Source organism: Protopterus annectens, chromosome 8.part0 (assembly GCF_019279795.1).
Source record: "Protopterus annectens isolate FY-2018-M chromosome 8.part0, PAN1.0, whole genome shotgun sequence".
Lineage (NCBI taxonomy): Eukaryota > Metazoa > Chordata > Ceratodontiformes > Protopteridae > Protopterus > Protopterus annectens.
The window spans coordinates 1,282,054,188-1,282,068,324 of NC_056741.1; the positions used below are offsets into that span (position 1 = coordinate 1,282,054,188).

At 43.8% G+C, this 14,137-nt stretch overlaps 1 protein-coding gene across 3 annotated transcripts in view; it reads right to left on the reverse strand.

Moving 5' to 3' along the window:
• ERF (ETS2 repressor factor) overlaps positions 1–14,137 on the reverse strand; it is a 322,944-nt gene that overhangs the window by 42,436 nt on the left and 266,371 nt on the right. For all 3 annotated transcript variants that reach the window (XM_044080801.1, XM_044080800.1, XM_044080799.1), the window contains exon 3: positions 6,210–6,325. In XM_044080801.1, coding sequence (XP_043936736.1) covers positions 6,210–6,325 — 116 coding nt within the window. The remainder of the gene's footprint in view (positions 1–6,209; positions 6,326–14,137) is intronic.

The following is a 14,137-nucleotide window of genomic DNA, read 5'->3' on the forward strand; positions in this document are numbered from 1 at the left end:
ACAAATGGGTTGTCCTGTCGTCAGGCAGCCCTTCGGTCGGCCGGATTCCAAAGTCTGGGTCTGGCCTCGGCTGGTGTCGCACTTCACCAGACGTCATCTCTGCTGGTCTTCGGGTATAAAGGCATCAGCCGACGCCATTTTCCTCAGTGTTTCTTGCCCCAGATGCCAGTAGCCCTCTTGGATAGCTAAATTTTTGGGTAAATGCCAATGTTTCCAAAAATAGAAGGCAAACACAAAAATATGCATGTATGTACATATATACAAACAAATACACCATAAGAGATCCCCCCCAGCTAGCTATTAGGTGGGCAATACCCTAGGAGTACCACAGAGGGGAAGGAGGGTGGGTAATCCTGACTGCAGATGCTATCCTGTTCGGACATCTACATTTATGGTAGGTACAAAACTGTACTATGTCCTTCAAGGATGCATCTGCAGTCCTAACAAATGGGTAGAATACCATAGCCAAACTAGGGGAGGGGGAATAAGAATTATGGTGTACTTAGGATCCCTTGCAACACAGCAGTGGCAAACCCTGCTCGGGATCTAGAGTATAGTAATGCTTGGCAAATGTATGCACGGAGGTCCAAGTAGCAGCCTCAATAATGTCCTTGGTAGCCACTCCTCGTAAGAAGGCTGTGGTAGTGGCTGTAACCCTTGTAGAATGAGGCCTTATGTTCTGTGGAATTTGCTTTCCATGATAGGAGTAACAGAATCTTATGCAATTTCCTATCCACTTGGAGCTTGTCTGTTTGGAAATTGCTTTTCCTTCCCTTCCTGTTGCATAGGCTACTAGGAGCTGGTCAGTTTTTCTATTGCCCTTGGTTCTGTCCAGGTAGTAGCGCAACTGTCTATGTACATCCAAGGTATGCAGCAGTCTTTCCCCTTTGTTCTGTGGATTGGGAAAGAAGGTAGGTAGGTGGATTGCCTGGTTTAGAGACAGTCTGGATACCACCTTAGGCATAAATGTAGGATTAGTTCTCATGGACACTCAATCTTGATGGAAGATTAGGAAGGGTTGTACTGCCATTAAAGCCTGTAGTTCCGAAACCCTTCTTGCTGAAGTAATTGCCAGTAGGAAAGCAGTTTTCCAGGATAGGTGTTGAAGATCTGCTGTTGCTGCTGGTTCGAATGGAGGGAGTGTCAATTTTTCTAGCACAAAATTCAAGTCCCATGCTGGTAATGGTGGTTTCCTAGGAGGTTTTACATTCTTAATTCCTCTGAGGAACTGCCTGAGTAGAGGATGCGAGAAGACAGGGGGATCGAGGCTGTATTCTGCAGAAATAGCTGATGCATGTATCTTGATGGAGGAATAGGACAGGCCAGTATGTAGGAGCTCTGCCAAATATTCCAGGAAGTTGGCAATATCTACCTTTGACACATCTTTCCCTCTTTCCGTACTCCAAATGACAAACCTTTGCATAGTTCCTTCTAGTAGAAGGTCTGCGGGCCTCAAGGATAATGTCTTTAACCCTTTGGGATAAATCTGGGTTAGAAGTTCTTATGTAATGTTCCAGGCAGTGAGTTGCAGAGTTTTCAGGTTTGGATACAAGATGTTGTAGTTGCACTGAGTCAACATCAAAGGAATCAGGGGTAGAGTCCACGTTTCCCCCCCGAGACATGCTCCTCAGTAATGGATACCAATGTTGTCTTGGCCAATTTGGAGCTATCAGAATTATCCTTGGCCGTTCCTCTTTGATTTTCAGTAGTACCTTGTGCATCAAAGGAAGGGGTGGAAATGCATATGCTGTCAGGCCTTTCCAATTGAAGGATAGAGAGTCCACCTTCCAAGCAAGAGGGTGGTATGTCCTTGTGCAGAATTTCTTGAGCTGGTGGTTGAGTGGGGATGCAAATAGGTCTATTTGTGGCATTCCCATTTCTTTGTGATGGCCTTGAAGATGTCCGGGTGTAGCATCCATTCGTGAGCATCCGAGGTAGTTCTGCTTAACATGTCTGCTAGGATGTTTTCTTTTCCCGGTACAAATATTGCCTGCAATTGAATGTTGTAGCTCAGAGCCATATTCCACAGGTCCAGAGTCATTCGGCATAGGGGGTATGAATGAGTGCCTCCCTGTTTGTTGATGTACCACATGACTGTGGTGTTGTCTGTCCTTATCATCACTTGGCCCTCTTTGAGGAATGGTCTGAAATTCTGGATTGCTAGTTTTACTGCCAGCATCTCTTTTTGATTTATGTGCAGGTGTAGCTGATCTGGAGTCCATAGGCCTTGAATGCACTTGTGCCCCCCAACCGAGGTCTGAGGCGTCCGTTGTGATGGTTTGGCTTGCTTGAATGTTGTGGAAGGACAATCCTGGGTTTGCCTGGCATGTCTGAGCCCACCATAGGAACTCTTGTTTCAGGCATGGAATTAGTGGTATTTCGGTTTCTAAGCTGTGCTTGTGTTGAGACCATAAATTCTTTAGGTACCACTGTAGCTTTCTCATATGCAGTCTGGCATGGGGGACCAAGATTATGCAGGATGCCATGAAACCCAAGGCCTGCAGTACTTTCCTTGCTGTTAGTTTGTTCTGCTTTGCTAGTGTCAAGAAGTACAGAGGAAGTTGTTCTTGTTTTTCTGCAGTTAGGAAGGCCATCTGTTTTACTGTGTCCAATTCTGCACCCAAGAATGTTATTGTCTGGGATGGTATCAGTTTTGACTTTTTTAAACTGACTGTGTATCCCAGGGCTTGTAGTAAGCAAATGACTCTTTGTAAGTCTTGTGTCAGCTTGCTTTTGTTGTCCGCTTGTATCAGGCAGTCGTCCAGGTATGGATAAATTTGGATTCCCTGAAGCCTGCAATGAGCGATTACTGATGCCAGGCATTTCGTGAACACTCTGGGCGCAGTAGATAAGCCAAAGGGCAATGCTGAGAATTGATAATGCTCTGATCCTGCAAGAAATCTGAGGTATCTTCTGCAATTTGGTCGTATGGTGACGTGCAGGTATGCCTCCTTGAGATCTAGAGTTACCAGCCAATACTCCTTGCCCAGCATGGGAAGAAGTTGGTGTAGGGTCAGCATTTTGAATTTTGGAACAATGATGAATGTGTTTAAAGCGGACAAGTCGAGAATAGGTCTCCAACTGTTTTCTTTTCTTGGTACTAGAAAGAGTCTGGAGTAAAATCCCTTGCCCTGTTCTGTAGGTGGTACCCTTTCCACAGCTCTCATCTTTTTTAATTGAGCTATCTGTTTTAGAGCTTCTGTTTTTTGATTTGGTGGCAGGTTTGGCATTCCTCTTTTTGTTGGTAAGGTGTGGAAATGAAACCTGTAGCCTTGGTCTATAGTTTGCAAAATCCAGTTGTCTCTTGTGATATAGTGCCAGTTTTTTGAAAATAAGGCTAACTTTCCGCCTAAGGGTGCTACTATTTGTTTCCTGGTAGGCGGTGTTAGAACAAAGTCACTGTGATTGTCCTGTTGCAGTGGTAGTGGTTGTATCCGTGCCTCGTTGGTTATTGCCTTGCCACTGGCGTCCCCTGTAGGCACCTCCTCTGGATTGATTTCTGCCTCTGGAACGTCTATTCCTGCCTCTCTGATTTTTAGAGGAGTCTGGAAAGGACCAATTTTTGGAAGGCCAGTTCCTGCTGAACCTTGGGGGCTGTACCTGTAAGAAATCTTTAACTGTTTGTACAGATTTTGCCTTCTCTTCCATTTTCTTCATTACTTGTTGGGCAGGAGAACCAAGTACACTGACCTTGTCCATAGGAGCATCTAAAAGCTTTGCTTTAACATGATCCGGCAAGACCTGCTCTTTCAACCATGCATGCCTTCTTATAACTGTGCCAGTCATGGCTGATCTAAATGAAGCCTCCAGTGCATCATAGCCACATTTTAAAGAATGGTTACTAACCTGCTGAATGTTATTCACCATTTCTAGAACATATTTCTTATCTAATGAATCATCAGAGGACAGTTTCTTAGTTAACTGATCAAGCATAAACTCTTGGTATTGGATCATATGAAACTGACAGTTCAAAGCTCTAGCTGAGAGAGTAGCGGAGGTGTATACTTTTTTACCCCATCTCTCTAAGGACCTGGATTCCCTATCAGAAGGGAGAGGGTTTTTAGCTGAGGTCGAAGCTACTGCCTTAGGCCCCTGGGAGATATACAAGGCTCCTTTTGCAGATCCGGAGACTAAGTGGTGATGAGTGTCCGGTACCCTGTAGAACCTGTCGGGCTTAGCAGGGGCTGGAGGTAAAGTATCAGGAGCAGTGCAAACATCATTAAATGCATCATCCACAACAGGAAGAACTGGAGGTATAGCTAAGGGCCTATGCTGCGGTAAGTGTAAAAAGGTCCTAAGCCTTTTTCTTGAATCTGAGAAATCTTGTCCCTGCCATTGGAATTGCTCTCGCATGGCATGTAAGGTTTCCCCAAAGGAAAATTCCTCTGGTGGAGAGGCAGAAGGAATAGATTCTTCAGTATCAGAATCTTCATAAGTAGAAAGAGGAGCCTCTGGATGGTCTGTAATGTCTGAGTCATCCGAGGAGCCTGGCTCAGGGGGCTCTACTCTAGGTCTCTTTTCTGGAGGTTGTGAGGCCCTGTCTGGGTGAGATTGGGATCCTCTTATTAAAGAGATGAGATCCTCTGCCAGAGTAAGCATTTGTGAACTGGAGCTGGGCCTGTGAGAGGGGGGCTTAACAGGCACTGATTTAGCAGTTTTGGCTGCTTTAGCCCTGGCAAAGGCCTTTATAGACATGGCTGCAGGAGGCCTAGCAGCACCACGTGCTGGGGTAGAGACATCCAAAGGGATGGTGTCCGATAACTCTGGAGAAACCACATTAATAGGCAAAAATTCAGAGGCCGATTCAGCTAGGGTAGAAGGGGCCTCGGTAGTAGTCATGGATTCGGCTGTAGATTGAACCGTTTGCTCGGTTTCGAGCCGAAACAGAGACACTCGCGGTTTGCTTTACCGTGGTTTCGGCCGAAACCGCGGACCGCGAGTGTCGGTCCTTTTCTTTGCGTTTTTTAACCATTTGGGTAGTCGGAGGATCCGACGGCATAATGTACGCAAAGTCTGAGCCGAAAAACTGTTCAGCAAACTCCGACCGACGCCTAAGCTCGGTTGAAGGAAGCACAGGCTAAACAAGCTGCTACGTCGTGGTCTGGGCCTAAACAAGGTAAGCAGTAAGAGTGGAAATCTTTATGAGGTATTTGTTTCCCACAAGTTAAACAGTTATTTACTTTTTCTGACATCGGCTGAGGCAAGAAAGCGTCCCCAACGGGGTACTTAGCTTTTAGAAGTCTTCGAAGTTGTATTCGGTAGTAGTAATCTCTGGATCTGACCGACCGGCACTTGCGAACAGCTTCTGCTTCGGGCGCCACGCGGCAAGAAAGACTGAGGAAAATGGCGTGGGCTGATGCCTTTATACCCGAAGACCAGCAGAGATGACGTCGGGTGAAGTGCGACACCAGCCGAGGCCAGACCCAGACTTTGGAATCCGGCCGACCGAAGGGCTGCCTGACGACAGGACAACCCATTTGTTAGGACTGCAGATGCATCCTTGAAGGACATCAGCATTCCAATTCTCATATACACATTTTATGTTTTGGAGTAATGCAGGAAACACTCACATTTGACAATTTGTGTACTTTAACTAGGCACCTCTCCACTACAGTGTACCCTGGACAGTAATTCTCAGATCAAAGAAATATATTTCACAGTAAAAAAAACCCTCTTACCTATTACACACGCATTCTATTACATCAACTGGCACATCAATGTCTCTCTAACTTACTGAGCCTTATAATCATGCAAGAAAGTAAAAGTTTAAAACAAACATGCATGCAAAAAATAATTAATGCAAACGCCACTTTGGAAGATGGACCTTGACGGCTAAAATCCTATGCACAAAATATAAAGTGCAATAAGTTTGGAAGACAGCAAGTTAAATTCCAGAAGATGGCACATTTCTTATGCATATAGGCAACAACTATACCAGAAAACCCAGTTTGTGATTACTAGACCACTTGCTTCTCATCTTACCCAGCACTTCACCTTGCCGTATCTTGCTACCAGTGTGAAATCTTTCCCAGCTTATAAGCCGCTGGGGGAGGTGGCTCATGTTCAAAGAGATTATGTGCATTAAAGCATCTCACTTTTCTGAAATTCAAGCCATCCATGAGTCAGACAGATACTTTCCTTGCAGGTCCCCCCCCCCAGCCCTTGTTCAATTGTTATGACAAAGCCCATGGCAAGCAGATCAGACTCACCTCCCATGCCCATATCAATGAAAGGGTAGTTCACCAGCACAAGCTTGTTGAAATTGAACTTGTATGTGAATCGCTTTCCCTTGGTTTTGTGCAGAATCCTTTTATTGTAATAATAGCTGCAGAGAGAGACAGAGAAAAAAAAATTAAGAAATGTAAAAAGGCAACGGCTCAAGTTTTAATCAGGCTCGTTTCTTAAAGGCAAACTCTGAGCTAGTCACAAACTTTCCAGTTTTATGCATCTCCACCAAATGATCAAGAAAAAAATGTTTCAGCCAAATGTGATCATGCCCACTTTGCACCAAAGCAAATGTATTAATCCCTCAAGTTTAGCTGAAACGGATACATTTCAACATGTACAGCACTACTACACTTTCTAACCTCTTCCTGAACTCACCCCTCCACAAAATGTGACTGCTGGAACACCATTAAGGTACAAAGACTACCACTCTCAAAGCTAAAATCAGTCTGCTTAAACAAAACAAGCATCTTGTTTTCAGACAGATGATCTAGCTACCACTTTGAATACAGTGCCCATTTCTGGTGTTTTTTTATTTCTTTTTTTGTTACTTTACACCACAAAACCTAATGTAAATTATTCATACACCAAAACAGCACATAATGCTTTGGCAGTCAGCAGAGAAAATATATCTGGAAATGCAAATCAGCAATTCCTCTAAAACAAAACTGTCGCACAGTATGGGGGTAATAGCAGAACAGAAAATCTCAAACTACATTCTTACAGCAGAAATACAGGAATTGCACAACCAAGTGTTCATAGTACCTTCCCCTGTCTATATAGTGTGCCCGATCAGCATCAGTTGTACAGTCCTTAAAGAGCCAGTGCATCAATCCTGCAGTATTCTGCCAACTGACACTGGACAATACACAAACGACATGAGCAATATACAGGTCACAACAGCCCCTGTTGCGCACATAAAGTCAACAATCAAAATTTTATCCGATACATGGAAATGGCCCCTGGAAGGTAGTAATTCTTACCATGTCTAACAGACTGTATCTCACACAGCAACGATGTTTATATAAAAGGAAAACTTACAGGACAGACCAGATAAAATAAAGACCGGTAGAAACAGCCTCAGCATCATAGTAATGGGTTTTAGCCCAGAGCAACTTTCAGCTATGGTCTGCTAAAACAAACACATTTCTTGTGTATACAAAGAAAATTAAACAAGACTACTGCAGAAAGATCTAGGAGCCTTCCACATTTAATATTATAAAATATAATAAAACCAACTTACCTGAGAAGTCTGATCGGTTATTTTCTTATGTATCCTACCCTACCAAAGTGCACAAAGAAAAATCTGAACAATTTCAGAAGCATGTATTATATATACACACGCACACACCCACAGTATTTAGTTGGGGCTAAACCATTCAAAAGTTTGTTTGTTCAACTGAATTAGCTGCTGTGATGTTCTCTCAACTGGAGGAATTGCTTAAGTCGGTATCGTCAAATGTGTGTACGTGTGTGTAGGTAAGCAAGTGTGTCAGGAGTGCTATAGAAGAACATTTTTTGTGATGTAGTGGGCAGGGTTAAGGGCAAGGGGGAAGCAGGGAGCAAAGTTTTCAATGTTTGATTTGAAGTTGTCAAGAGTTAACTTCAGTTCGATTATTGAGAATATACTCATATCCATGTCTGTACAAACGCACTCAAGGAAGCACGCAACAGTTCTGCAAGTTAGAGAAAGACAGATACCATGTTTTTGTTTTCCTTTTCACCCACCCTGTTGTAGTGGTGGTCTTAAACTCTGTGCATCTGTTGCCACCTGCCCCTTATGATAATTTAACAAAATTCCCTCTCCCCCTCCTTACTGGCCGTTGACAATAAGCACAAAAGTATCATTTTGCAAAGTCCCTCCCCTTAAACTACTCAACACTCTAAAGACCTTTAATAAAATTGATTAATATTGAGAGCAATGATGCTGCTTGCACGGATTTTAGTATCAAATTTGCATTTTTTTTTTTTTTTTTTTTTTTACCAAATCCACTCAAACATTATTCAAAAGCCAAACTCTAAACAACTACAGTTACCCCCTGCTCAAGAGTCATTCCTGTTGGTATCATGGACCAGCACCTCTCCACGATTTCTCCAGCCAGCCTGACTGACTAACATGATTGTCAGACAGTATGAGACAATTCTTGCACTGTCCCAAAATACCCATCTGAAACAGCATTACACAGTATGTGAGAGATGTACATATATAACATCCTCAGCGGCAAAAATCTTACACATAGTAAACCCAGACACAAAAATCATCATCAGTACACCTCACATCACACCGCCCCAAGCCATCACAATACACAATCATGTGCTGAGGTTCATTAGGTTAACTTGCATAAACCAGACCACAAAATACAAAGAGGCACAAAGCGCACACAGCATATAAATCCCACATCCTCACATAGCACAAGGAGTCCCAAAGTCACAGATGAGCCTGTGATGCAGGCATTGGCCCGACCAAACATTCTTGTCAGAGACCACTCCTTGGCAAGACATAAAGATGAGCCTCTTACCAGGCTGAGCAAGGAAAGGAACAGTTAGTGGTCTGGTGTCAGGATCCATCAGATCAAGCATGCATTCAAGTCCTTGAAAAGTACAGTTTTGTAAAACCTTACTGTAACACAAAGTTTTTCTCTTCATTGTTGTAGTATTCTTTACTTAAGGGATCCCCTACCAGGGACAGCCCAATGTTCAGTCAGTATACCAAAGCCTTTAGTATTTACAATCATCATAATTCACATGCAACTTCCCCATGAATGGTGGGGGACGCACACAGTCAGAACTGAAAAATCTTCAGCAGGAATAGAATGCCCTTGAGGACAAGGGGAACATATGCATCCAGAGGGAGAAAAGGGGGAAAAAATGATAAAAGGACACCATGTCCAGGAGAGGAAGAAAAGTACAGTTGTGTACACTTACCATAAATGTAGATGTTTGAGTGTATTCACTGTTGCAGTCATTACATTTGGATAATCTGCTGGCAGGTTGCCCTCAGTCTGTCTGAATTCCAAAGTCTTGGGTCCTGCGTCGGTTGCCGTCTTCTCTTCCATGACGCCAGGTAGTCAGGGGGTATAAAACATGCAGCCAACGCCATTTTCTTTAGTTTTTCTTGCCCCCGATGCCTTGCCATCAATATAAACTTTACCTTCATCTACAAGCAAAGGTTGTAGAAGATACAGAAGGAAAGATAAACTGTAGAATGACAGGGGGATGGCGGGAGGGTAACCTGGACTGCAACAGAGAATACACTAACATCTACATTTATGGTTAGTGTACACAACCGTACTATGTTCATGTTTCACTGTTGCAGTCATTACATTTGGGTAGAATCCCAAAGCTATGGTTGGGAGGCTGGAGCTAAACAGCATTAGGTGAGGCTATAAGGCCCTGCAGCACTGCAGTGGCAAAGCCTGCCCTGGACTTCGAGTAGAGAGGCAAATGGTAATGCTTTGCAAAGGAGAACAGAACTCCCAAGTAGCAGCCTCTAGAATGTCCTTGGTTGGTACTACTCTGAGAAAGACTGCTGAAGTAGCTGCAGCTCTGGTGGAGTGTGACCTAATGCCCTCGGGCACATGTTTGCCATGGTGTAAGCAGCAGAAACGGATGCAATGGCTTATCCACTTTGAAATAGCCTTTCCTTCTGATCCTGCAGCATATGACACTAGCAATTGCTCAGTTTTTCTTGGAGCTTTAGTCCTGCTCAAGTAGAATCTTAGCTGTCTGTATATGTCCAAGAAATGCAGAATTCTCTCCCCTTTGTTCTGTGGATTTGGATAAAAAGTTGGCAGATGAATTGCTTGGTTAAGAGCCACACTGGAAACGGCCTTGGGCATAAACGTAGGATTTGTCCTCAGAGACACCCTGTCTGAGTAAAATATGATAAAAGGCTCTAGAGCCATGAGGGCCTGTAGCTCAAACTCTTCTTGCTGAAGTAATTGCTAGTAGCACAGCTGTCTTCCATGATAAGAACTTTATATCAGCAGTAGCAGCTGGTTCAAATGGAGGAAGGGTGAGCTTTTCCAACACATAATTGAGGTCCCATGCAGGTAATGGTGATCTTCTAGGAGGCCTTAAATTTTTGGTTCCTCTAAGATGCTGCTTTAGTAAAGGATGAGAAAAGAGTGGTGGCTCAGTATTGTAATGAGCCGAAATGGCAGAGGCATGGATTTTGACTGATGAGAGAGATAGGCCTTTGTCAAGCATCTCAGTTAAGTATTGTAATATCTGAGGAATATGTGGCTCTGCTGTATCAGTTCCTTGTGCTCGATTCCAAGCACAGAATCTCTTCCATTTGTCATTATAAGATTTTCTACTACTAGGCCTTCTGGCTTCCAAAATGACATCCATCACAGCTTTACTGAGAGATGTCGTTTGTATGACTACAGGATTAGCCATGCTGCCAGGTTCAGAGTCTGTAATTGATTGTGCAGGATCTGATTGTTTTGTTGGGTCAGTAGTTGTGGTTTTTGAGGCAAGGTCCAAGCTGGGTATTGAGACAAGTCCCTTAGGATTGGGTACCAGTATTGGCGGGGTCAGTCCGGGGCAATTGATATCTTTGGCTTATCTTGTCTGACTTTTAGGAGGACCTTGGGTAGAACAGGCAGAGGAGGAAAGGCGTAAACTGATAGGTTTTTCCAAATGAAGGATAGGGCATCCACTTTCCATGCTTGTCTGTGATAAGTCCTTGTGCAGAATCTTTTCAGTTGATAATTTTGAGGAGAGGCAAAAAAGATCCATGTCTGGGCTCCCCCATTTTTCTGCGATCATGCTGAAGACTTGTGGATTTAGTTTCCACTCATGAGGATCCATAAGGTTTCTGCTTAAAAAGTCTGCCAGAGTGTTTTGTTTTCCTGGCAGGAACTGAGCTTGAAGATGTATTTGGTAGGTGGAAGATGTATTTGGTAGGTCAAAGCTGTGTCCCACAGTGCCATGGCTAATCTGCAAAGGGGCTATGAGTGTTAACCCCCTTGCTTGTTTACATACCACGACTGTGGTGTTGTCCGTCTTTATTAGTAGTTGTCCCGGATGAAGTAAGTCTTTGAAGGCTGTTAGGACATTTTGAACAGCTAGCATCTCTTTCTGGTTGATATGTAGATGCATTTGATTTGGTGCCCATATGCCCTGAATGCATCTTCCTGCCATGTGGGCCCCCCAGGCATAATCTGCTGCGTATGTTGTTATGGTTTGGCTGGCAGGGGGTAGAGTGAATGGCCGTCCCATGTTTTGGTGACATGCCTTCGCCCACCATAGAAACTCCTGTTGCAGGCAGGGAAGGAGAGGAATCGTTGTTTCCAGACTGTGTGAATGCTGACTCCATAAACTATTTAGGTACCACTGAAGTTTCCTCATATGCAGTCTTGCATATGGAATCAGTAGGATGCAGGATGCCATGAAGCCCAGAGCCTGCAGAATTTGTCTTGCTGAAGACTGGGTTTTTGTTGCCATCAGTTTGAAGTAAGTAGTCAGTTACCTTTGTTTGTGTGGTGTGAGGTAAGCCATCTGGGCAGTTGTATTTAAGCTTGCACACAGGAATGTTATCTCTTGAGAGGGTACCAATTGTGATTTATTTTAGTTTATTGTGTACTCTAGGCATGTTAGAAGCCTTTTCACAAACGCCAGGTGTCGTAGAAGAGTATCCTTGGTCTCTGCTTGAATGAGACAGTCGCCCAAGTAAGGATATATTTGAACACGTCTTTGTCTGCAAAATGCAATTACTGGTGCCAGGTACTTTGTAAAGACCCTGGGCGCAGTAGATAAGCCAAAGGGCAGTGCAGAGAATTGGTAATGCATTAAGCCAGCCTTGAATCTGAGGTATCTTCTGCACGACTGTTATTGGGACATGCAGGTATGCCTCTTTTAGGTCTAAAGTCACTAGCCAAGCATTCTTGCCCAGCATGGGCAGAAGCTGCTGCAAAGTGAGCATTTTGAATTTTGGAATGTCTAAGTATGTGTTCAAAAATCGATAAATCCAGTATTGGCCGCCAGGCCTTGTCCTTTCTAGGTACCAAGAACGGTCTTGAGTAAAAACCTTGTCCTTTTTCCTGTTCTGGTACTGTCTGAATGGCTCCCATATCCATGAGGGATGTAACCTGTTTCTGTGCCTCTGCCCATTGATGTTTTGGCAGATCTGGCCAACCATTTGTCATTGGCAGACTGTGGAAATGAAATCTGTATCCCTGTGATACAATGTTAAGTACCCACTTGTCCTGGGTTATCAACTACCAATTTTGAGAAAAAAAGTGCCCATTTTCCCCCTATGGGTGTTGCCAAAAGATAAGTGCTTAGTGTAGGCAGAGGGAAGTCATTGGGATTGCTTTCTGTAGGTTTACGCTTTATCCCCTCCAGATTTGGAGGTGGATGCGCCCCATTGCTTTGACCTGTATGAGTCTTGAGCCTGGTACCGGGAACCCTTAGGGCGTCTGGATTTGCCCCTTTGAGCTCTGTCTGACACAGGAAAGGACCAGTTTTTTGTAGGTCAGTGTCTACTGAATCTTGGTGGCTGCACTTGTAAGAAATCTTTAACAGTTTGCATAGACTTAGCTTTGTCTTCCACTTTCTTTAAAACCTCTTCTGCCTTAATACCAAACAGAGAATCATGCTGTAAAGGTGCGTCTAGCAATTTAGCTTTAACATGATCAGGCAAATTTTGTTCCTTTAACCAGGTATGCCTCCTAATCACAGATCCAGTAACTGCGGCCCTGCAGGAGGACTCTAAAGAATCAAAACCACATTGCAAAGTATGCTTTCCAACTTGTTCAGCTGCATGCAATAATTCCGGCAACTCTATTTTCTGCACATTCTGAAATCAACATCATTTTCTGTTTCAGCAATCCCATAACAAGTTGTTGGTACTTAAGCATATGCAATTGACAATTTAAGGCCCAGATTGCCAAGGTTGCAGATGTAGAAACCTTTTTTCCCCATCTGTCCAGTGCCCTGGAATCTCTGTCAGAGGGGGTAGGGTTTTATGCTGCTGAGGCCTTAACTCCCTTTTGACCCTGTGAAATAGTTTCAGGATCAGCAGCAGGGTTTCTAAACAAAAATTTATGTGAGATGGGGACTCTGTTATATCCGTCAGGCTTACTGGGAGCCGAAGGTAAGGAGTCAGGGGTCAAGCTTGACTCCGAAAACACATCATCCACAAGGTCTAAAACAGGGGGAATGGCTAAATCCCAGAGCCTCTTTTTTTGATTCTGAGAAGTCTTGACCCTCCCAGTGAAAATGCTCCCTCAAAGTATGCAAGGTTTCTCCAAATGAATAATCCTCAAGAGGAGATGCAGATGGAATAGACTCCTCAGCATCAGAATCCTCATAGGAAGGTACAGAGAATTCCTGATCAGAAGAGGAATCAGAAGAAATAGAAACCTGATCTGAAGATTCATAATCAGTGTCTTGCCTGAAGTTGGTGTGCCTTGTTTGCTGTGGCATAGACTGGATTCGGGCCTGCTGGATCTAGCTTTGTTTGTGTAACTTGAGCACTAATCCAGGCATTCTCTAAAGTATTCAATTGTATTTATTACTGCTTGGTAGTAACTTGATTAAAGTGTAGCTATCATTCTAAGTCTTTCGGATTAAGCACTTGGGCTTCAGACCAGTTGTTTTACATTAGGAAGGTTTGTGGCATGCACTGTGGTGGCAGGACAGGTAGCTTTCATCCTTCTAAGTTGGGAACTGCTGACTGAGAGCCCAGTGTCTCTTATTCTTAAAGTGTATTAGTTCTGGTTTAAGCACTTGGGCTTCAGGGCCAGTTATTTTACATTAAGAAGGTTCTTGGTCTGCACTCTTGTGGGAGAAGAGGCTGGACACTGCCCTTCTGAGCTGGGAATTTCTGGTTAAAGGTTTATAGTGCCTGAATATTTGAACTGTATCTTACTGAAATTGGTACACCTTGTTTGCTGTAGCACAG